At 34.1% G+C, this 24,233-nt stretch overlaps 3 protein-coding genes and 1 long non-coding RNA gene across 5 annotated transcripts in view; 3 read left to right on the forward strand and 1 right to left on the reverse strand.

Moving 5' to 3' along the window:
* Positions 1–596: 596 nt before the first annotated feature.
* On the forward strand, positions 597–3,245 carry LOC102592061 (thaumatin-like protein 1). Its single transcript, XM_006340680.2, has 3 exons — positions 597–1,022; positions 1,112–1,814; positions 2,641–3,245. The coding sequence occupies exons 1-3, from the start codon at positions 959–961 to the stop codon at positions 2,783–2,785; spliced, it is 912 nt and encodes a 303-aa protein (XP_006340742.1). The 5' UTR covers positions 597–958; the 3' UTR covers positions 2,786–3,245.
* A 1,058-nt stretch (positions 3,246–4,303) lies between these two features.
* Positions 4,304–11,545, reverse strand: LOC102592393 (uncharacterized). Of its 2 annotated transcripts, XR_001472296.1 has the most exons (4): positions 9,371–11,545; positions 9,163–9,203; positions 6,284–6,375; positions 4,304–4,528 (listed from the first exon to the last, which is right to left on the reverse strand). It is a non-coding gene; the product is annotated as an uncharacterized lncRNA (long non-coding RNA). The 2 variants fall into 2 exon arrangements; XR_366802.2 differs by lacking the exon at positions 6,284–6,375.
* Positions 11,546–13,667: 2,122 nt separating this feature from the next.
* On the forward strand, positions 13,668–18,583 carry LOC102593074 (pentatricopeptide repeat-containing protein At1g79540). The gene is made up of 3 exons (XM_006340682.2): positions 13,668–17,077; positions 17,316–17,975; positions 18,221–18,583. Exon 1 carries the CDS (start codon positions 13,892–13,894, stop codon positions 16,217–16,219), a length of 2,328 nt encoding a protein of 775 aa, XP_006340744.2. The 5' UTR covers positions 13,668–13,891; the 3' UTR covers positions 16,220–17,077; positions 17,316–17,975; positions 18,221–18,583.
* Positions 18,584–23,136: 4,553 nt separating this feature from the next.
* LOC102600305 (pathogenesis-related protein 5-like) overlaps positions 23,137–24,233 on the forward strand; it is a 2,526-nt gene continuing 1,429 nt past the window's right edge. Inside the window, exons 1-2 of the mRNA XM_015304817.1 lie at positions 23,137–23,524; positions 23,775–24,213. Coding sequence (XP_015160303.1) covers positions 23,452–23,524; positions 23,775–24,213 — 512 coding nt within the window. The 5' untranslated portion in view covers positions 23,137–23,451. The remainder of the gene's footprint in view (positions 23,525–23,774; positions 24,214–24,233) is intronic.

The raw sequence follows: 24,233 nt of genomic DNA on the forward strand, positions 1-24,233 counted from the left end.
CACCCCCCCACAACTTTTTTTTTTTTTTAAAAAAAAAACTTCTATAATTGAAATACTGTAGTAACATTTTTTTTAAATTGAAGAGAGTATCAACTATCAACCTCTTCTCCATTTCGATTTTTATATTTGGGACATAATTACAGAAAGCGTGAAAACATATTAGAAATACTATTTGTCTACTCCCTCCGATCCATTTTGTTTTTTGTTTTTTTTTTAATTTCAACTTTTCAAATGTCAAATTTAAAATTTGAAGGATAAAAAGAATATTTGATATATTCTAAATTCCAAATATTATTTAATTTAAGATAACAATTTTAGTGATAGCATATATTTTGTTAAATTCTGTATGAAATCAATTGAAGCGGAATAACAAAAACAATATGAATCTTTGCGGCTGAGGTTCAATTAAGTGGTTTCAACTTGCTTCTGCCAAAGGTCATGGATCCTATTTGACCTTTTCATATTGATGGGTCCCACCAAGTGATGAACCGACCGTCATTTGCCGGGTCCCATACCTATCTTCCCAAGGCCCATAGGGCCGTCGAATTTAACCGTCATTAACTCCCGACCTTCCCCATTCCCAAAAGTCCCTCCCTTACTTCTTTTTAAAGTCTGCAATTACCTTAAACCACATTCTATTTAAATCCCGCTCTTTAAACACATCCTCATTACTACAAGTATTTTTACTAATCCTTCAAAATTACGAATTAGCTCTGCTACTCTCAAAGCTGTCTTCTCTTAATTTATTACAACCCATTTTGAGCGGAGCCGACCTTACCCTCTGGCGGTGTTGTGTTCCCTTTAACGTCGGTTCTAAGTTTTCCCTATAAATATCTGACTGCGAAAACCTGATTGATACTTCTAAGATTCATTTCACTGGTTATTCCTCCACATTGCCAAATTAATTCTTTCTCATTCTCTTCAAATAACTTACAGAAAACAGAGCAACATCAATTCCATGGAGAAAGCTCAAGTTTTTCTTCTTCCCCTGCTCGCTTTATGTTTCGTATTCCTAATTTCAGGTAAGTTTTTGGTTCTGATTGATAATTGTTGTTATGAAGTTTGAATTTTTGGTATTCATTTTTGTTAATTTTTTTTTGGAAAAAAACAGGGGTGTCATCAGCAACATTTACATTAGTAAACCAGTGCAGTTATACAGTATGGCCGGGGATATTATCCGGTGCTGGAACATCCCCGATTTCTCCTACTGGATTTCAGCTGAATCCAGGACAGGCCATTCCCGTTTCTTTTCCGGCGGGTTGGTCAGGTCGTTTATGGGGTCGGTCTTTTTGCTCCCAAGATTCGGCAACGGGTAAATTCACTTGCGTAACAGGTGATTGCGGCTCCGGAACACTAGAGTGCACCGGCGGAGCTGCTCCACCGGCGACTTTAGCGGAGTTCACACTCAACGGCGCCGACGGGCTCGACTTCTATGATGTTAGTCTTGTGGATGGTTATAACTTGCCCATGTTAATAACCCCACAAGGTGGAACTGGTTCCGGAAACTGTTCTGCAACTGGGTGTGTTGTTGATCTTAATGGGCCATGTCCGGCGGAGCTGAAGCTGATGAGTACCGGTGAAGGTGCCGATGAGTGCGTGGCGTGTAAAAGCGCGTGTGAAGCGTTTGGGGATCCAAGATATTGTTGTAGTGGGGCCTATGCTACGCCTGATACATGCAAGCCAACTGATTACTCGGAATTCTTCAAGAATTCATGCCCACGCGCATACAGCTATGCATATGATGATGGAACCAGCACCTTCACTTGTGCTTCTGCAGATTATGTCATCACATTTTGTCCTGCTCCTTCAACTAGGTACATACACTCTCTTTCTCCAATCTTCTTTTCTCAATTTGTATTAACTTAAGCTTGTCCATTCGCCCGTAGAATTTGGATTAAATTTATACATAGATTTTTGAAAATTTTCATTATTTGTCGATCATGAAGTTTGGTTAGTTTTTAAAAATGTTTTGGGGTTATTAGTATTTTCAACTAATTTCTCTTTCTCCTATATATGAACATGGGTTAAGGTTTGGAGTTTTAATTAGACCTTTATACGCAATAAACATAGGATGTTTGATAGAAATTAAAACAACTTTTTAAGAGTTTAGTTATATAAATACATTTAACTATTGATATTATTAACATTTCTACGATACACTTTAATCAATGTATCCGATGTGCATGATTAAGTAAAAAATATAGTAATATGCATGCAAAAGAGCTTTTTTAGGTGGACATTTGTTGAACAAGTAACATGGTTGCAAATGTTTTGAGGATGATGTAATTGAAGTTGTCGGAAATGGGTGCATTTACGTACCTTTTGATAATCTATAGTGGGTCACACCAAAAAAGGATTATATTGTTGGTTTCATTTGAAGCAAACCTTAAGTTAAGAGTAAGGTGGGGTATTAATTGGGTCCCATGTGCGTTGTACCATACATAAGCCTTTCTTCCTATAGTCGGTTTGTTGTGTCCTATATATTTTAATAAAAAATATCTATATGGTTTTCATGTTAGGTAGTAGATTCAAAGTGCTTACTTATGTCCCTAACAAATCGAGGCACCGTCCATGTTATATTATGTCACCTTAATAAAAATATTAATTTGATAATATATAATGATGTTATTAATGTTGCAGTCAGAAATCATCTGGAGGACAATACCCTGGTGGTGGCAGTAACGTTTCATTGATTAGTAGCAGTGGCGTTTTAGCCTATGGTCCATTACCATTCTTAACAAGCTTGATGATCACCATTCTAGCTGTTATTTTTTTTTATCTATAAGAATTGAAGACAGTTTTTTGGCCTACAATCCGTCAAAAGTTATTGTTGCCGGCAAGCACAAAATATACCAACTTTTGCATGTGAACTCAATTGACCAAAGTCGGCCAATTTTTTGGACACTTTCAAGAATTGGTATCCATGTGGCCTGGGAATCTCTGTTTTCTTGATTAAAAAAGCTGCATGAAGAGAGAGCACTATAGGAAAAAGAAAACAGCAAGTGTACTAATTAAAGATGATGGTTGGTTGAGATAATATTAGCAGTTTTTGTAAATAAATAATATTAAAGTGTAGACAAGGTTTAGTGGCGTGTGGCTTGGATCATTTTTATTTGTCAAGTAATGCCTTATTGATGACAATTATTAAAGGATTGAATATCTCCTCAAGAGTTTTTATGTGCATAATTTGAGATTATCTTTTGTAATCTGCGTGAGTAGTTGACTCACCATAAGCAGTTAAAAGGAGAAATACAATACGCCCGCCAAATTTTTGAAGTCTAAATAAATGCACATATGTTAATATATAAGCTGTTTTATATGTATATACATCACCGGGTATTTTACACTTTGTATTAAGCAATAGCGGAGCCAGAACTTTGACAAAGGGGTGTCAAAATATAAAGAAGTAAAATCGCGTAGATATCAAGGAGTGTCAATATGTAATATATATACATAAAAAAATATTTTTAGTCTAGCTACACAATGTAATTTTTCGACGGAGGGGTGTCGGTCAACCTCATGTGGCTCCGCCACTGGTATTAAGTACTTTATTTAGTTTTTCATTATTATAAACAGTATTTTAGAAAGGGATACCAAAATCTTTTGGGTAACTTCATTATTCAAAAAAATATTTACACCTCTACACATAAGAAAGAAAAAATGTAGAAGAGAAAGAAATACATCATATTTGGATTGACTTATTTCAAGTGTTTTTATAAATCAAAGTATTTTTATTTTGTTCTAATAATGTGAAAGAATATTTTTAAGCACTTAGTTTTAAGTCAAAATAAATTAGAAGTCAATCCAAAAAGGTTATAAACATGTCATTTAACTTGATTTCATGGTATTTATGTCATTTAATTTTGAGTATGCATAAGTAGACACTTGAACTTGTATAAAGTTGAACAAATAGACATATGCATCTTATATTACTTATAACACCACGTATATATCTATTTTATTCAAATTTATATAAATTTAAGTATCTACTTATGTCGTTTAAAAAGTTAAAAGAAATGTACTATTATGTCCAATGAAAAATGAATGTAAGAGTGCAGCCCATGTGGAAGGCTGAATTGCTTTTTTTCCCGCCTAATCAGACATTCGTGGCCATGAGTAAGAGCTATGCCACTTCATAAAGTCCTCAAGTTTCAACATACAAATTTTATGCGCCGTAGATAATGCATTACTAAAGTAAATAATTGCTTTTGTGTGTCGTTCATCTATATCTTTATCCTAATTCTATTGTAAGTGGTAATCTGATAAGACAAACCCAAGAAATATAACGAAAATTAACGGAAAGGAAAGATAACTCCATTTATCTGTGCGTAAGAAAAATTTCATTTTATACGTACAATATCTTACATGCCACCATACTTGGAAAATAAAATCCCAAAGTTGAGAGGAGGTTGCACCATGTGCTTCATCATACTTTATATTTGATGCTTACATTACATCATATCTTTAACTTCTCAAGGTGGTTTGTTGTGTGGTACACTCTCTCTATCCCTTGTTAGAGGGACACTTTCTGTTTTATATTATAATTAAGAAATTATTAATAAATTAATCAATTTTATTAGAAATAATTAGTATTGAAAATTGTTTATATTCAAAAGGCTATATTAATAGTAGGTACATAAGATAGAATTTTTTTAATTAATTCTATCCTAATTTAGTAATTAATTAATTAATATGAAACAGCGAATTTTAATAATATGCTCATTTAATATGGGACGGAGAGTATATTATAAACAAACCAAAAAACTATGATTTTTTCGGTACGCACGTACATCCAAAATGCTTAAATATATCGTAACAAGGCACCGCCCATGCTCAACCATTAATACTGTAATATCAGGTCACATTAATTACTATGGTGTTACTCCATTTGTTCCTAATTACTTGTCTATTTTGACAAATCAAGAAAGGACAATTTATTTTTTTTACCTATTACCTATTAACCACTACTCTTGTTCCATATCCATTTTTTACAATCTTGATGTCACTATTTTTGCAGCATGTTAAATTTCATGTGTGTGGTCATAAAACTTTACCCATTATTATAGTAAACTTACGACATTACTAATTTTTGTATCATATTAATATGAACAAGAAGAAGAGCATACAGCCAAGTTGAAAAAAGCCTAACTGCCGACGTACATGGTGCAATATAATTTAATTTTGATAATTGACATCGAAGATGTTTCGTATTTTTATATACGAAAATGTGGACAAGGTTCAATTAGAAGGCAGAAGATATCATTTTTATATTTGTCAACCAAGGCCAATAGATGCATGATGACAATTAGAAAAGGATCGAATGTCTAAGATATCATTCTTGGCGTATGTAATCAAGTTTTTCCCTTGTAATGTATATGTAGCATCAATGTGTTTTTTAGCACAATCATTTTATAATCTAACTATGTGGGTGTGAATATTCACCATAATTCCTTTTGGTTTGATTATGACCTTACCCTAAGCAATTAAATAAGAAAATTAACATGATTTGTGCTGTTCGAGTCCAACATAACCAAATTAAAGCCCTGACAATTTGACTCTCAAATAATATCATGATGTTTCCAATCGTCAACTTCCTTCTTCTTCAACAGTATACTAAGATTAATACGAGTTCCTTAACATTATTCAAATTTAATGAAAGAGGTTGATCAATCCATTTAGGAAAGAAATTGAACTATATAAAATTAAAAAAAAAAAAAAAAAAAACTCATATCAAAAGATATTTTTAGCTTGAGATTAAAGAATTGAAGTCAATCTAATTAATATGGGCAGCTATTTGCTTAAGTGATTGGCTTTGCTTAAGAGAGAGTGTTTAGTAAGCATTCCAAAGAGTCCCTAATCACATTTTCTCCCATTTGCATAGTACGAAAGGGCAAGTAAAAACTTCTAAAAAATGAGTGTGAAACTAAAAAAACTGCCTCCCTTTTTATTTAATCCTTTCAAAATATGGCGACATTAATTAATTGGAGACAGAACGATTTCGTGTTAAGTATGATTGCCTAGTTGAAGAAACATTTTAGTGGCAATATTAGTGATGTTATACCATTCAAACAAGGCACCTTTTTATCTAGATAATGTTCGAATTTAATTTAAATCTATAACACCAAAGCCACTATTTAACTATAAAGGCAATATTGCTTTGGCAAACTTCACCAACGTGCAGATAAAAAAAAGTTCACGAGCAACCATTTAGGGAAAACAAAATAGCACATGAAATTCTTACTGGAAATAGGAAAGGAAAAGAGATTAATCTATAGGAATGCACCTTATGTAGAAATTGAATTGTTTTTCCCACGTCAGAGCATCGTGGCTTTGAGACATGTAAAATCCCAAATGTCCATATGCTTTCACATTTTACTCGAAAAAATTGAACAAATTTACTAACCAATGAAGTGAGGGAGAGAACTAGAGTCTAAAGTTCCCAATTTGTCTCCGTTTATCATCTCTTCCTATCAAAGTATCACTAATTAAATGGAAATAGTATGGTTTCGTGTTAGCTAGGCTAGCTCGATCGCCTAGTTATATCAGAGTTTTTCTTCACGAAATCTGATTGGAAGGAAGTAGGAATACAAGTTGTTACTTGGAGCTGATGTTAAGTTTTGATGATTTAACAAACTTAGGAATCTAACAAGGGACCAGATCCAAGAAAATGCCTTATGGTATTGGGATTGATGAAAAGGGAAATGAATGAATAAACTCGGCATGAGAAATATTTGTGTGTCTTCATCATAAAGGGGAAAAATGTTATATTCTAGTGTTTTAATGATCCTCACAAATGCAGGGATCCGGTCCTTGACAGAGTACTTCCGTCCAGATTCAAAGTGGTGCACAACTGTAAAGCTGTCAGGTTGGTTGGTGAGATGTGTAGCGTACTTCACCAATAGGAACGGCAGACGAAGTTGTTTGTTTAAGTGGTCAAAAACCCTTGTTGGTAACTGATATATCCAACAATAAACAAATAACATTATTCATTCAAGAAGAGAGAGAGCTAGCAAGTCTTTTTAAAGAACGCAACAAGGGACTTGGTCCCGGAAAGTCTACGTATGAGAAAATGATGAAAAGACAGCTGTCAAAAAGCTGTCAACTCTGATGTGGTTAGTGCACAGTTTTTCATAACAGCAGGCTTTCAGCCAATGACCTTGTCCCAAGGGTTTGTGTCCATTTTGATAGTCTCTTCTCCAAAACACAAACTCAAGATTTGACAAACAAAGAAAATTCACAAGCTCAAAAGAAAAGGCCATCTTCAAAGAAGAACAATACTAATGCTCAACAAAGGGACCTGATAGAGTGTTGAAGCACCTTTGTTGAGTTTGAGTTTTGTGTCTATCATTTTATAAGGTTCATTTCAATATACACAACCTCAGATTTTGCATCTTGAAAATTCTCAAGTACACAAGCAAAAACTCATTTTCGTGAAGTATCCTCCAAAAGAGCAATAGGACCTGATAAAGCTGCATGTGTCATAGTTGTCTTAGGATTCATACTTCTGTGCTTACATTGTAAATTTGTTCCTAATCTATAAGGATTCAAATCTTTTGTTTGGTTTGTAAAAGTCTAAATCGGTTAGAGTTAACTGATTTAGTGGGTAGTGTTATATCTGTTTAGTCAAATTCTAAGTCAACTAGGAGCTAGCTGATTTAGTGGGCAGTGTTGTATCTGCTTAGTTGAAGTCTAAGTTATCTAGGGTTGATAGCTTAGTGGGCAGTGTGATATCTGCTTAGGCACAGTAAGTAATAGGGTTATTACTTAGCTTTGAGATTAATAGCTTAATCTTATTTTGTGGTTGTAATCTGTATTTCACTTTTGCTTGAGAAGACTAGTAAAACTAGGGACTGGAAGTGGAATGAAAGGTATGATCCACGCATATTCATATGTCTGTTCCATAAAAAAGTTTTGAATTCTTAATTAATTGTTTCCGATTCACCGGATCTTACCTCTTTTGAAAGGAGTCAATAAAAAGTAAAAATATGGACCAACTTAAATAGAATTTTTTATTCTTACTTATTCTGAGTCTTTGCTAAATACTTCAACTATTCAAATCACGAAGTTACGATTGGTCAAATGATATAAAAGGGATTAATTACTAGTCTCCTTTGAAATAAGCCTATTTTTTATCCAAGTTTGACCAGTGAATCGAACGGGGATTCAAGTTTTTCATTTCCTGAAGTAAAACGCGGTTCTTATCTTTAAACCTTTCGAGGTATTTTATTGCATGTAAATGAAATGTGGAACCATAAATAGAAATCGAATATTTTTGGGATTCGTTATTTTATTTTTTATTTTTATATTAAGTTCAACAAATTTTCTTTCTTCATTTCTACAGAACAGCCGATTATAAAATTCTATAGGTATAGATTTGATGAATCAAAAAGAATGTGAAATAAAGATACCAGTCAATAGAGAACCTTTTCTTTTTTACGATTATGAATGTTTTATGAAATAGAAAAACTTGAAAAAAAAAAACAAATATTGGCCTTCTGTTTTTATTTCCAGTATTCTGCAACTTTCACATAGCTTTTGCCTATCTCGATAATGTTTTATTTGAGGAGGACACTATTAGCTCGAAAATAAATAGTAGTAAAAAGAATTCGTTTTGAACAATAGATGTCTTTCACATCCAGCATTTACACTTCAGTATTGTTCTTGCTGAGTCAAGGGACCTGGTCAGTTGACTGATAGTGGACGCATACATTCCATCACAAGTCAATCACATCTGAAAATGACGAAACTAATGCTAATATGAGTGCTCTTTTTATCCCGAAAATAGACTTTAAAATTGCAGGTTTTATGATTATTCTTCAAAATAAAGGAAAATTTGCTTTGACAGACTCCACCAATATGCAGTAAAAAGCTTCTTTTATTCACGCTGCAAGACTAGTTATGAACAAATCCACAATAAGCAGTTCACCTCGTAAGGGGAAATAGCACGTGGAAAAGAGGTCAATCTATATAGCATCCACTAATAGCTGAAATTCTTATTGAGAGTTGCACCTTTTTCTCAACTCTAAAGTAAAGCATTCCCAATTATAAGATGAAGAGATAAATAGAAAGCAAGATAAAAAAGCTACACCTGCAATGCCAGATTATAAAATTAAGTTGCTACATATATTGCTGTAGATAAAGCATTAAAGTTGTTCATCATACCTTTCGCCTTCTTCCATCAGCAGCCAATAGCCAATGGTTATCTGATCAGAGTAAGAAAAGTGATTCAGGAACTCGCAGCCGTTTATTAATTATAGCAGTTGGGACACTCCCATGTCTTAGCTCTAAAGTAGATTGTTTTTTTTGCACAATTAATAGTTAAACAAATGAAAATTCAGTTATGTATGTGCATTAAGCCTTACAAAGTTACCTTCTTAACAATGGAGAACCCTAAGAATCTTCTCCAAGTGCTACTGTAAACAGGCATAAAAATGTTCCCTCATTTTCCGTCGAATTTCTATGGTTATATTCGAACATTGTTAACATGCTGAGAAAAAGAGAGAGTGCAATACAAGAAAAATGCATATTAACACAACTGTAAAAAGATGACAAAGATCATGATTAGAGGATAGCAGTAATCTTAAAGCAAAGAGAGTCTCTATATAAGCCTGGATCACTTAAGCTGGCATATCCATCTTGTAATGACTGCAAACAAATGTAGAAGCTTTAACTTACCAAGCCAAATTGCAAAGTTTCTGTTTCTGTTTCTAGTCAATAGGACACTGATGAGAACATCCATGTGAAAGAAATTTTCCTAGACTTCCTCGAAGTATCATCTTAAGCTGATTATGAATAGCATGCCTAGTGTATTTTAAAAACACCTCACCTAAGAACAGTGAAAATTGGCCAAAAGTGGTGAAACTCTATACAACAGGGTGTGGGAGGTTTGTTTCTCAAGAAAGAAAATATTACATACTGTAAAAGATGCCCTCTGTATGATACCACGTGGAAACAGTTGCAATTTGAGGCGAAGGCACAACAATGGGAAATTACAAGGTGAGAAAAAGATCATTTCATTGTCAACTAATTTGTTGAAGAGTCTGTTAGAACTGAAAAATCCAATATCAGATTTAGTAAGATGTGAAATAAACATTATACGACAACAGGTGCTCGAGAAAAGGGCTGGAATCTACAAATTTACAATTCAAGTCAGATTGGTACGACTATATCAACTATTGTATGTACAGAAGGGGCATGGACAAGCAACTAAATAATGCTCAAGTACAAGATATCAACGAGTAAAGACAGGACTGACCACCCATTCAATTCGCTTGCACCTCTTAACAAATCAAGCAACAAATATTATGAAGCGGGTATCATTGTGGATGGTTTGGAATCAGATCGCACAGAAACACATCCCACATAGCATACATGTAAATTTAGATGAGAAATCACAAACTCTGCAAAATGACAGCGGGGATCAGTTGGAGTTTGGAGGTCCTTCTGCTGCTCTTGATGAAGAGGTTGGTACATTTGGTGGGAAGGAATACATGTGTGCGTTTTCCCCATTTATAATATGGAGAGAGGTTAGTTAAACAATCTCACTGAATTGAGATAGATAGCATCTAGAAGCCAGGGAAATTCTACACTCATGCAATAGCTCCAGGAAGGTTTTGGGAGCTCTTTTACTCTCTAGTACCTTAACTTGATGTGTTCTCCGTTATTTGCATTGTGATGTTTCTTCTGATATGCTCTAAGAGAAGTTCAATCAATTGAAAGCTAAAGTCATAAGAGATGATAAAAAAGAAAAATTCATAGTAAAGTAAATTGTTGAACCTTATATGATGGCAAGCAGCTAGCTAAGCGTAACACTCATTTCAAATTTCAGACTGAGAATATACAAGTACCGAATGTCCAAAACTTCATTCCACATAATCGCCCTAATTGAGCAATGTGAATCAACTAACAGCTGTTAATACACATTTTTCAGCTAAGTGTTTGCAAGATCAATATCCTATCTACATTACTACATATTCCGAAATCCTCATAAATAAGTACTAGGACAATTTTGGAGAAGATGCAAAATCGATGTGCATTCCTTTGTATGTGCTTATCTAGAAGAACAATTGAGGAAAAACTTTCATCCTCGTCTTCAAGATCAATTAGTACCAGTTTCGTTGAAGCTTTATCACTTTCTAGAGAGAATAGCCTAGCGAAAAAACAAATATGTATAGTACATAAGAAGATCTAAATTGATGATTGCAAGTATAAGAGATCATCGTTAGTTCAGAAAACCTGCGTCCTATTATCAGATGAAAGAGCTTCATCCATTATCGCCGCCTCGTTGAATCTGACATATCTTCATTTATCATAACAAATTAATATCCAAGTTCGAAATTCATTCTGAAGTTTCTTTCACTTTACCACCATAGAACAGATGTAACATGAAAATTACTCGGTGGAAGTTGCAGATAATTCGCTGGTGACAACGGCGGGTGAGAATAGCGGTGCGACAGACTTCGCGTTCGGGAAGACGCCGATTCTGTTTGGACCCCAGAATTGTTCAAAACCACCTACAGACCCCATAGTTACGCCAAAGTGCACATATGCCCCTGGATTTGTTTCGTCATGCATATATGCTCCCGTAGTTTTCTATTTAATAATTTCTCCTATTTAATTTGTTTCTATGATTTGACTTGATATATGGTTAAATGAATAGAAAATATTTTTGAACTTATGAACTTAAATTTAAAAATATGTACCAAAGTATTCTTTAGTGTTATGATTTTAAATATGTGAAAATCTAAAATTAGATAATTACCAAAAAAGAAAAGAAATAATTTCTTAAAATAAGCTAAAAAAAAAGAAGTAAAACAAAACAAATTAAAATAGAAACTGTATTAAGTTTAGTACAGAATTGTTTTTTTTTCATTAAATGTGTTTGGTATGTATATTTTTTTTCTTTAAAAAATATTTTCTAAACTTATTTTCTAATGTTTGATAGATAGTCAAATTATATGAATATATTTCTAAATTATTGATAATTCCAAAACATTTTAAAGAAAAATCAACTTTCGCTCAACTCACTCCAAGTCAAAGTTTGATTCAACAAAACAATATTACAAATGATAAAATTGATCTCACAATTGAAAGAGCTTTAAACTTTGTACTATTCTTCCAATCTACATGGTTCAAAATAAACACCGAAAAGATAAAGCTTGGGGATGAAAAGAAGAAAAAGATTAAGGTTTAATTTAGGGAAGAGAGTAATATTGCGATGTGTCACAACTTACGTTTGAATTTTGTTATTAAATTATGTACAAAATTGATCAATTAGATAAGATCTAAAATTTAAGTAAGTGTTTGACCATGTTTCATTGTGAAATTTATAAAAGTAACTTTTGTTTTGTACATGAAAAATAATATTTAGAAATTGAAGTTGTGTTTGATCACGAATACAAATTGAAGTTACTTTTGACTTTTTGTCTGTAATTTAAAGTGGACAAAATGAAAACTTTGTTATTATTCAAATTCTTAAAAATTCTAAATTCAATTTCTCATCTTATGGCAAAACATATTTTTTGAAATTCAACTTTAAAAAAATTAAAGAATTTCTTGATGAACACCTCATAATTATTAAGCTAGAGCGTAAAAATCTCAAATGAAGATAACTTGACTTTGAGCATTTGTGTTTCACACTATATTGTCTGGAATAATGTTTTTTAGACCATCTCCATTACACTTTCTATTCTCTATATCTAGAGAGTAAAGTAGAGAATCTATGCTCTGATCGATCACTCTCTATTCTCCAAATATAAAAAGGTGAATAGTATTTTTTCAAATTTGCAAAAAATATTATTTATACTCTTTATTTCACTGTTTGATTATTATATTATTATTATTTCTATTATTTAATATTTTAAAGGGAAAAATGTCTGAAATATATTCGAACTTTGACCGAAATTGTTGTTACGATACTGAACATTGGAAAGGACCTTTTACCCCTCTGCATTATTTAATAGTGTATATTAAAGATATATATGTGCCCACGTGGACATCATAAATATTGCATCATTATAAATAGTAACGTGTCCACGTGGCCACATATATACCTTTAAAATACACTATTAAATAGCGCAAGGAGGTAAAAGGTCCTCCATAAAGTATGGTATCGTAACAGCAATTTCGACCAAAATTGAAGTATTTTTCAGATTTTTTTCCCTATTTGAAATTAACATATTATATATCATATAAGACCATTAATTAAATCTCTAATATTCGTATTTTTTTTAAATATAATATAATTAAAAAATATTATTTAATATATACTGCTTTCATCATGAATTAATATTATTTTAGTTTATTTATTAATCTTCACCACTTTAAGTGATATAATTTAAAATTATTATTATTTTTCACTATGAAGAATGCATAAAATTTAAATTAAAAAATCTTGTTTTTATCTAGGCATAAAAAATTTAAAGTAAAAAATGCTCGTTTTGAACCTGCAATACATTATTAGAACATTTATGGGAGTCACAAGCAAATTCAGGATTATTTGAAAAAAGAAGAAGAAAGAAATGAATGATATTATGAAATAACTAAATAAAAATAAAATAATATTGAAAATTCTCTTTTAGAGAATAAAATACAAAAATAGAAAATTCTAAGAGAATAAAATCGATAGTAGCGTTGGAGAGTAGAGAGGGGTTTAAGTTTAATTTTATAAACTTGAGGAACGCAATTGCTATTTTGACTCAGAGAGCTCAAAATCCTAATTACCATACCGCCACCTCAGTGACACCGCCGTCCACCCTCGCAATCGCAAAATCTCTGATTAACTTAGCAAACAGTGAACCAAAGTCTCCTTCTCATGGCGGCCTATTGATGATTCCCCACTCAGTCACTGAACACTCATACCGGAAATCAGCATTACATTCTTTTTCAAGCCATGAAACTCCTACATTCTCCAATCTTTCGTTCAGTCTATTCGAAATCATTCTCTACGTCCCGGGAAATGGCGGTATCCAACGAGGTCCTAAACATCATCGAAAGAGTGGATCCACTGGAACCAGCACTTGACAAACTAGTTCGTTTCCTGTGTCCTAATATTATATCTTTTATTCTTGAAGAAAAACGAAAGAATCCGGAACTGGGTTTTCGATTTTTCATCTGGGCTGCAAAACGAAAGCGATTTCAGAGCTGGGTTCCGAAAAATTTAATCGCGGATATGCTTGCACAAGATGGTGGTTTCGATTTATACTGGAATGTTCTAGATAAACTTAAGTTTTCCGGCATACCCATAGCTTCTAACGCTTTTGCAGCTTTGATTTGGGGTTATTGGAAGGTAAATAAGGCAGAAAAGGCTGTTGAGGCTTTTGGTAGAATGAAAGATTTTGATTGTAAACCTAATATATATACCTACAATATGATTCTTCATATTGCGGTTCAAAAAGATGCTATTTTGTTAGCTTTAGCCGTGTATAATGTGATGTTGAAGTTGAATTCGCAGCCCAATAGTTCTACTTTTAGCATTTTGATTGATGGGTTGTGTAAGAGTGGCAGGACTCATGATGCTCTCGCACTATTTGATGAAATGACTGAAAGAGGTGTATTGCCTAGTAAGATTACCTATACGGTTATTTTATCGGGGTTATGTCAGGCTAAGAGAACTGATGATGCATATAGGCTGCTTAATGTGATGAAGACCAGAGGATGTAGGCCGGATTTTGTTACTTACAATGCCTTGCTTAATGGATTTTGTAAACTAGGTAGGGTTGATGAAACACATGCACTTCTTAGGTCTTTCGAAAATGAAGGTTATCTAATGGATATAAAGGGATATACATGTCTGATTGATGGTTTTGTTAGAACCAAGAGAATTGATGAAGCACAATCTGTCTTTAAAAAATTGTTCGAAAAAAATGTGGTTCCCGATGTTGTATTGTACACAACTATGATTCGGGGTTTATCCGGTGCAGGTAGGGTGAAAGAGGCATTGAGTTTGTTAAGAGATATGACAGGGAGAGGTGTGCAACCAGACACACAGTGTTATAATACTCTGATCAAGGGCTTTTGTGATGTGGGCATCTTAGACCAAGCTCGTTCACTTCAGCTAGAAATATCAGAAAATGATTGCTTCCCAGACACCTATACTTACTCTATTGTTATTTGTGGAATGTGCAGAAATGGCCTCGTGGAGGAGGCTAGGCATATTTTCAATGAGATGGAGAAGCTAGGATGTTTTCCTTCTGTTGTAACTTTCAATACTCTCATTGATGGTCTTTGTAAGGCCGGTGAGCTTGAGGAGGCTCATCTAATGTTTTACAAAATGGAGATAGGTAAAAACCCCTCATTGTTTCTTCGTCTCTCTCAAGGTGCTGATCGAGTCCTTGACAGTGTAAGCCTGCAAAAAATGATTGAGAAATTGTGTGAAACAGGTAAGATCCTTAAAGCTTACAAGCTTCTTATGCAGTTGGCTGATTGTGGATTTGTACCAAATATAGTTACGTATAATATTTTGATCAATGGATTATGTAAATCAGGAATAATTAATGGTGCTTTAAAGCTTTTTCAAGAGCTTCAAGTCAAGGGGCATTTCCCCGATTCAATTACATATGGGACACTTATTGATGGTCTCCAAAGGGTTGGCAGGGTAGATGAATCTTTTAAACTCTTTGACCAAATGAGCAAGAATGGCTGCATGCCGAGTGCAGAGGTCTACAAGTCCCTTATGACTTGGTCCTGTAGGAGGGGACAGATCTCTATTGCGTTTAGCCTTTGGTTTCAGTATTTGAGAAACCATGCTGTTCGAGATGGCGAAGTGATAGGGTTAATTGAGAAACACTTAGAGAAAGGTGATCTGGAAAAAGTAGTTAGAGGGTTGCTTGAGATTGACCTAAAACGGGTAGACTTTGATTCATCACCTTACAACATTTGGTTGATTGGGATGTGTCAGGAATGCAAGCCACACGAGGCTTTGAAGATTTTTTCCTTACTTGTGGAGTTTCATGTCATGGTTTCAGCCCCAAGTTGTGTAATGTTGATTCATAGTCTTTGTGAGGAAGGAAACTTGGATCAAGCAGTTGAGGTCTTCCTATATACTTTGGAGAGAGGTGTCCGCTTGATGCCACGAATTTGCAACAAATTGCTTCAGTCCCTTCTCCATTCTCAAGATAAAGCACATCATGCTTTTGGTCTCTTGGAAAGAATGAGGTCTACGGGCTACAACTTAGATGACTATCTTCATCGTGGTACAAGATCTCTTTTTCGGCAATGAAACGGGAGGGGAACAGAGAATCTATCACATGGATAATGTTGCTTCTCAGTTTTATCAGGAGAATCCATCACATTGATATGGTCACATGGACATTGCCAATGGAAATAAAATCTCTGGAAATTCTTCTGTTCGGGTTCATGGTAGCCTATATGCTGATCTTAAGGACATCCTTGAGACATGGAGGCTAAAGATACCAAATGAGTGGGATAGTTCGTCTGTTTGGTATGATTTACATCAATGGAGGAATGAAATGTATAATGCTGTGATACCCTTTGGGGTGGCCCAGTGGTTTGGGCTTGGACTTTCATGTTGAAGGTCTCAAGTTTGAAACCCCTTGCCAGCAAAAGCAAGGGTTTGCCTTTTGGGTCGAGCATTTCGCATCGGGCTTGCCTAGCACGGGTAACCTCTCCTATGTGGTTTGCGAGCTATTGCATAGGAGCGGGGGTTTTACCATGTGTGCACCCAACGGATAGCAGCTGCGGGTTTCTCTTGTCATAAAAAAAGAAAGTATAATGCTGTGATTGATGCTTTTAAGGATTTTGGTACTACAAATTCACAGTTGCATCACCTTGGATATCTTGACAAGGCTTGGAATGTCAATGAGCTTGCTCATATTGCTCGTAAGCAGGGTCTTTATGAGGTGTGTGTGTCTGTGTTGGAGAAGATGTATGGACATTCGACATCTTTAACACCAAATGCCATTTTATTGTTCAGACATCTTTAACACCAAATGCCAGAAGTGATGAGCGGATCCTACAGCTTTTCCGTGTGATGAATCGGATGTTTGATAAGCACAAGGAGTCCCGGCGGCGGCACATCTGCATTCACACCCCTATTATTATACCCGTGTGGTCACAAGTATTAACTAATCCTCTTCACCTCATAAACTAGTGTTACATTTCCCCCTTTTTGCTCTATTAGCCAGAAATAAGGCAGTCATGCTCTATTGAGTTATAGTATAATTGCTGTAGTGATGCAAATTGCATTCTACACAGTAACTGCCTTTATATCTAGTTTTTTGTGTTGTTTGATTATCATAAGTTTTCAACATTGAGCTTTTTTCTTTCGAATAACTCCATGTGAATTCATGATATAGGTTCGCATGGTAGAGGATGATTTGATGTACAGCACTTTCCTGGAGGTTTATGAGAACCATTGTGCAAGGACTTACCAATCACATTTTTCAAGGAGCAACTCAACCAAGCAATATGTGGACAGATCTCACCAGATGCTGTTGTTGATCTCCGTCTTCAAGCATATAACGAGATCACCAAAAGTTTCGTCACAGAAAGCATATTCTCACAGTATATGTACAAAACACTCTTGAGTGGCAATCACATGTGGGCTTTCAAAAAGCAGTTTGCAATCCAGTTGGCTCTTTCTAGTTTTACGTCGTTCATGCTCCAAATTGGTGGAAGGTCTCTAAACAAGATATTATTTGCTAAAAACACCAGAAAGATTTTCCAGACTGATTTCCATCCTGCTTATGATGCAAATGGAATGATCGAATTTAATGCTGTTGACTTAAATAAATTACCATCTGCAGCAAAGCCAGCTCTTATGGTATCATCTGGCAATGTTTTTCCGAGATGAGTTGTTATCTTGGTCTTGGAGAAGACCTCTTGGGATGCCTCTTGCCCCTGTTGTAGGGGCAGGTAATCTGAACCCTGTGGACTTCACACAAAAAGTCGCTACAAATGTTGAGAATGTCAATGGGCGGATCAATGGAATAGCCCCTCAATACATCTCAGAAGAGGTATCCACTTATTTTCTTTTTGGTGCTATTTATATAGCTTTTGAGTTCCTCACCAAGTAATGGTATTACCATTTTCCTGTTTCAATAAAATCAAGCATTAGCCATCTCCTGTGTATTCTATTATTATATAGACATATCTGTGTGTGACTGAAATCATATGCTTAGATAGATAAGTTTAGCTTCAGTTAATATCTAAATGCCTGCATTGTGACATTGTTGTGTTTGGCTTCTTTCAACTTGTATAGGAGGAGAATGGCATGGATCCGCCACAATCTGTGCAGAGGGGTGTAGCGGAGTTGGTTGAAGCTGCCCTTACTCCAAGGAACTTGTGCATGATGGATCCGACGTGGCATCCTTGGTTCTGATTAATTTTTTTCTAATTTAGTTTTTGTGTTATGCCAACTTTTAGGTGTCTAATAGCGTAATCTAACATTAATTAGTGACTGTATAGTCTCTTTTATTCACCTTTAGGTGATACAAGCTAGATAGTATTGTGAATATTATTGCTAGTTGCTCATGTATATAAATGATCCCTTTTGCCGTCCAGTTCTTTCCAGGCGCTTATAGAGGCAATGTTAGTCAGCAAATAGTGGAATTAGTTTTACTCAGTGCAGCCTAATAAGTTCATGCTTTTTGAGCTACTTTCGAAGAAGGTTGTGATATTTCTGTAATCGTTCTTGCTGAAGTAGCAAAGACTCAGTAATGAGGAACGTAACAGTTGAATGAAAATAATATATAGCAGGACAAAACATCATGACAAGTATTATAGCAGCACAGAGCAGGTGTCTGTCAAGAACAGAAACATCAATATAAGCATAGAAATTTCTTCCTTCAGTGTTCTTCTGATGCTTCCCTTTCGGAGTTGGCAACCCCTTCAAGTGCAAGACACCTGGTCTTGCAGCCTCAACATTGCACTCTTAAGTTCCTTGTATAAAAAAATCTAAACCTTTTCGATTTGAGGTTCGATCCAGTTGCCATCTTGATCACCTGTTTCAGCTTCAACTACTTTTTGTAGTTGATGGGTGTCTGGTTTTCCATTAGCGATGGTTTCTTGGATTGATTTCTATCTTCATGTATTGAGGAGGTCCTCAAGTTTTAATTTGTGACTAACAAGTTATACCAACAATTTTTAATAACAAGGGAAAAAATTAACCAATATATGTACCTTTATCAATACACATTTTATTTACTGAGGTTAAAGTGTGCAACTGAAATTAACCTTAGTTGAAGTGACTAAGTGAATATATTAAGCTCGTGTTTGGTCATATATTTCCAAATATGTATGGGAAATTAGATTTTGGGTGAAGTTTTAATGTGTATTTGGCCATAGTTTTTGGAAATATTTTTCATGAAACATAATTTCTACCCATAAGTTCTAAAAATATTTAAAGTACTCATAAGTTTGACACAAAATTATCAGTTTTATAATGAACTAGATAATATATTTTCTAAAATCATAACACGTTATTTTAATAAAAACTATTACTAATACAATTACTAAATTAAATAACGATCCATCAATGCAACTAACTAACAGTTGTTTAATGTAGTATTTCCCAATCCTATAAACAATTTTATTTTGGCCCAAATACCCCCTACTTCTTTTTATCTTTTTTACCGTTGAAATTCCCAAGTCTTATTTATATCACACACATACATATAGATGCACAAAAAGAAAAGGGAGAATATTCTTTGTTATAGATGAAAACAAATTGTCATTTTTTTAATTTCTCAAAATGTCTATTTTAAAATTGTAAATCCATATATACACTGAAAAAGAGAGAGAATCAGAAAAAAGATATGACCAGTAGAGATGAATGGTTGACCTCTAAGGAATTATCTACGATAAGGTGATAAAAACGATCAGCAATTAATAGGACCACCATATAACAAATCCAGTACTACAAAATTATATAGCATGGGGATTTTTTTTAAAATCCGATAAACAATCTCTCTACGAAATAAAATTGCATACACTCTATATCATTTTCAAACTTTATTTCTATGCTTAATACAGGTTATTAACGGTTGGAAAAATTACATAAAACAAAAGTTAGTGGAAGTCGCTTTCTTCTTGAGGATAGAAGCGGCCGTTTCGATCAAATTGTGGTGTCAATTAAGGACAAGCTTATTTAAGTTTAAATGATAGTACCACTAATTTAAAATAATAATCTTGTATATATGTAATCATATTATATAGTTGATGGATTAGTCAAAGAAGAATACAAGCTGCTAGATCTATCCAGTTTAATTGTGGAATTAATTTGTGCAGGTTAGTAAATTGCAAGTAATTAACTTTTCGACAATAAGGCAAGTACTATTACATATTATACTAGTTTTAATTAACTATAATAAGACCAGTAATTACTAGTTAAGGTAAAAGTATTTTCCAGATTCTAAATCACAATAAAGCTTAAAGTAGTTAGCCATTTCCATGCATGCACCCCACTTGTGTCCCCTACATAAAAGACTATGTTTCCACTTTTGAATAATTAATTATTTATCTCCTTCCTCCTCCTTTTGTTTTAGTATTAAATTTCTATTAAGCTAATAATTATTAACTATTTTAATTCCTTGACTAATTAATCAAATGAGCATAATCTTATCATCATCATCATCCTCAAGACCAACTTTCCCACACCTTTTTATCATGATCAATTGATCATAAAATACAAGATTTTGGCTTTAGCAAGAAAATACAATTAAAGAAACATGAAAAAAAAAGGTTCTTTTTTTGTTTGCGAACTTTTGAGAAGGGAATTTTTAAGATACGGACATATATCTTTAGTGGGATGAGGTTAATTTTGAAGAAAGTTGTAGGAACGAAAAAGCAGAAAATGAGATAGAGAGATGATGATGCTCATCTAAAAGTCTCTGAAAATCATATCTTCAATCTACCTTTTTTAGGGCCAAAATACAGAAATTGGCACCAAAAAATGATAAAGTCCAGAAAAGGTAAAAAAAAGAACCTTGCAGTGCTCTCTTATAGTACGTTCTTATATATCTAGATGTGAATTGAAATTCACCCTTACTTTGGATAAATAATTTGTTTGTTCAAGAAAAATATTAAGGGTAAAGAAGTTACGATAAAAATACTAAGAAAAGAGAAATATAATGGAGTATATTTTAATTGGTATTTGCGTGATCTCATAAGTCATAACGTACTCTTTTAATTTTCGTGTGAACAGTTAATAAATAAGAATGTAGAAGTCACTGTACTATAGTCTATATATTACTAGTAATTAAAAGAGAAAAGGAAGTAATATGTGTTTTTATGTGGAAAACAAAATATGAAATGAAGTGTTAACATAAACAGCTGAGTAAAATAAAAATAAAAAAAAATAAAAAAAGAGGAAAGAAAGAAAACCAAAATAGGAGTAATGTGTTGTATTATACGGAATGCGCTAAAAATAGGAATAAACGTAGCGCGAAGAGAGATTACGAATACATGTGTCGGTGAGTCGCAGCGGTGGCATTATGTAACTCATCACAACATCCATTTTAGCTGACAACATTTCCCATCATAAGCTAAGGGGGTGGGGGCTTCCCACTTTTCCTATCAACACGTGTCCTCACAATTTTTTTTATGAATCGATTTGGATCGATTATGAATTTAATTTAAATAACACATGTTTAACATGACTAGATTCGAAGGACATTTTGATACATTTAAAACATTTTAAAAGTTTTCCTTATCCTCTTTAACGTGATGTCCAATCAAGACTGGTAAAATCAAACGGGAGAATGTATTCTTTTTTCTCATTTTTAGTAATTTTATACGTCTAATACAACTATCTACTATAGCTAAGATTATGAATTTAGGACACGATGTAATAAGAGAGCACTAAAAAGATATGAATGTTTTTCACAAAAGCTAGACAAGGCCCTTTTTTTCTGTCTTTGCCGGCGGCAGCTGAAAGTGTTGAAACTAGTTTCTGTTATTTTAGGATCCTCATCTTATCCTAGCCTTTGGCCATAGATTTTCAAATATTCTTGGCAAATATTATTTTGGTAAAAGTTTGGGTGAAATTTCACTATGTGTTTGGTCATAGTATTTAGAAAACATATTTCATTTTTTTAGAAAAATATGATTTATACCTGTAAGTTTTAAAAACTATCAAAACTAACCATAAGTTTTGTATTACAAGTCAATAGAATCTTCGTTGCAACAAATAACAAGTAGTGTCCATGACACTGGAGCAATGTGGTAGTTTGGAGTGAGTGCAATAAGCATCATTCCATACATCGTGAAGTAGACAAAGCACATGACTTTGTTACCTTGAGCCGATTGTTCATCATTTTCATCAACAACCATATCATCACTTTCATATTCACTGAATATTTCATCACTACTTTGGTGTTCACGTAAAAAAGTATGTAATACAACGCAAACAACTACTATAGAGGGTGTTTTTGTAAAACATAAAAATTTGGTGTAAAATTTCAATTTTAAAAAATCTCAAATAATGAGATTTGGCTTACATAGTAGAAAAAACTAGTATTTGAGAATTTGGGATATTTGCCAAAAATATTTGCCAAATAATAGCAAATTGTATGGACAAACACTATTTGTCAATTTTTTCCCCAAATATTACTTTGGAAATCTATGACCAAACGGGTCCATATAAATCTTTACATGCGTGGGATGTCCAAGATTAAAAGTTATGTACCGCTCTTTCTCACAGGCAATTTCTTGTGGAAATGTCACAAAGCATATTTCCATAATTAAAACTCTATGACAAATTTACTTTACTAGAAGTTGCACATGCACTTGCACTTGCACATTCCAATTCTTGTTTCCTTTTCGCTGTTCAAATAAAAGTTGTAAATTTTTAGCTTGTAGAAATAATGAGTTACTTTTAGACTGTTTAAGGACATGTAGTTCATAATTTGGTCTTCACTCTTCAGTATGTTAAAATGTTAGGACAACTCAATGACATAATTGCAAACTGCAAAGTGTAAACAAATTACAAGTTAAATTATTGAATACGATGTTTGTTTTTTGTGGCAAAGTACTCTATTTAGCTAATTAGCTTAATTTATTTTTTCTTTTTGGTAATTTGCAAGAGTATAACAACTTACAAGTTCACTAAAGTTACTAGCCTTCCCCACCACACACCATCTAAGACCCCCTATGTGCCGACTTTGATTGTTTATTTTATATAAAAATACGCAACAAACCCCATTTCTTATCTTTCAAATATTCCTTCTCACACACCCACCTTAATTTCCCAATTCATATATAGTGCCATCCCCCTAACCTTCAAATTTGGTCTAATTTCTTGGGTGGTCGATGTTTCTTCTTTAATTTCATCTGCATTTCTTTCTAATTACTCCACCATTTCTCATTACCTCCTACTTATATCCCTACCAACCAAGAATCCATTATCACAATAAACATTGGCTCTGCTTTCTCCACAGTTACTAAGCTAATTTATCAACATTATTGTTCAAAACATAAGAGACATTACCAATTATGAGAATCTCTATGGCAATTATCTCCACTTCTTTGATGATTCTCACCCTTCTTTTGCTCACCTTCTGTCAAGGTAACCAACGAATGCTATTCTTTTTTCTTCTATTTAAATTTGGGTAGAGAAAGAGATTACAAGTTTGAGAATCGAACTCTCTCACAGACAACGTGAAAGTTCCATAATCCATACCCAATCAATTCAGCTACTCAGAAATGCTCTGTCACAAACATTTCTGAATTTGCTTTCATCTTTATTTAGAAGAATTGTTATGAAATAGTCATTTACATTGGTTTTAAATTGGTGTTTCGCATTTTTATTTATGTAGGTATATTGGGGGCTACGTTTACATTTGTGAACCAGTGTGACCATACTGTGTGGCCTGGAATTCTGGGCAGCCCAAAACTGGATAGCACTGGTTTCGAGCTAACCAAAGACACTTCTCGTTCATTTCAAGCGCCGACCGGCTGGTCAGGCCGTTTCTGGGGCCGAACCGGCTGTAATTTCGACGATTCGGGAACCGGTACATGTGCAACAGCCGATTGCGGTTCCGGACAGATGGAGTGCAACGGCGGAGGAGCTGCAACTCCGGCGACACTAGCAGAGTTCACACTCGGGTCGGGTTCTCAGGATTTCTATGACGTGAGCCTAGTGGACGGGTACAATTTGCCTATGATGGTGGAGGTGAGTGGCGGGTCGGGTTCTTGCGCATCCACGGGTTGCAACGTGGACTTGAACCAAAAATGCCCGACGGAGCTAAGGGCGAACGGCGGCGGCGCTTGTAGCG

This window comes from Solanum tuberosum, unplaced genomic scaffold (assembly GCF_000226075.1).
Source record: "Solanum tuberosum cultivar DM 1-3 516 R44 unplaced genomic scaffold, SolTub_3.0 scf00020, whole genome shotgun sequence".
Lineage (NCBI taxonomy): Eukaryota > Viridiplantae > Streptophyta > Magnoliopsida > Solanales > Solanaceae > Solanum > Solanum tuberosum.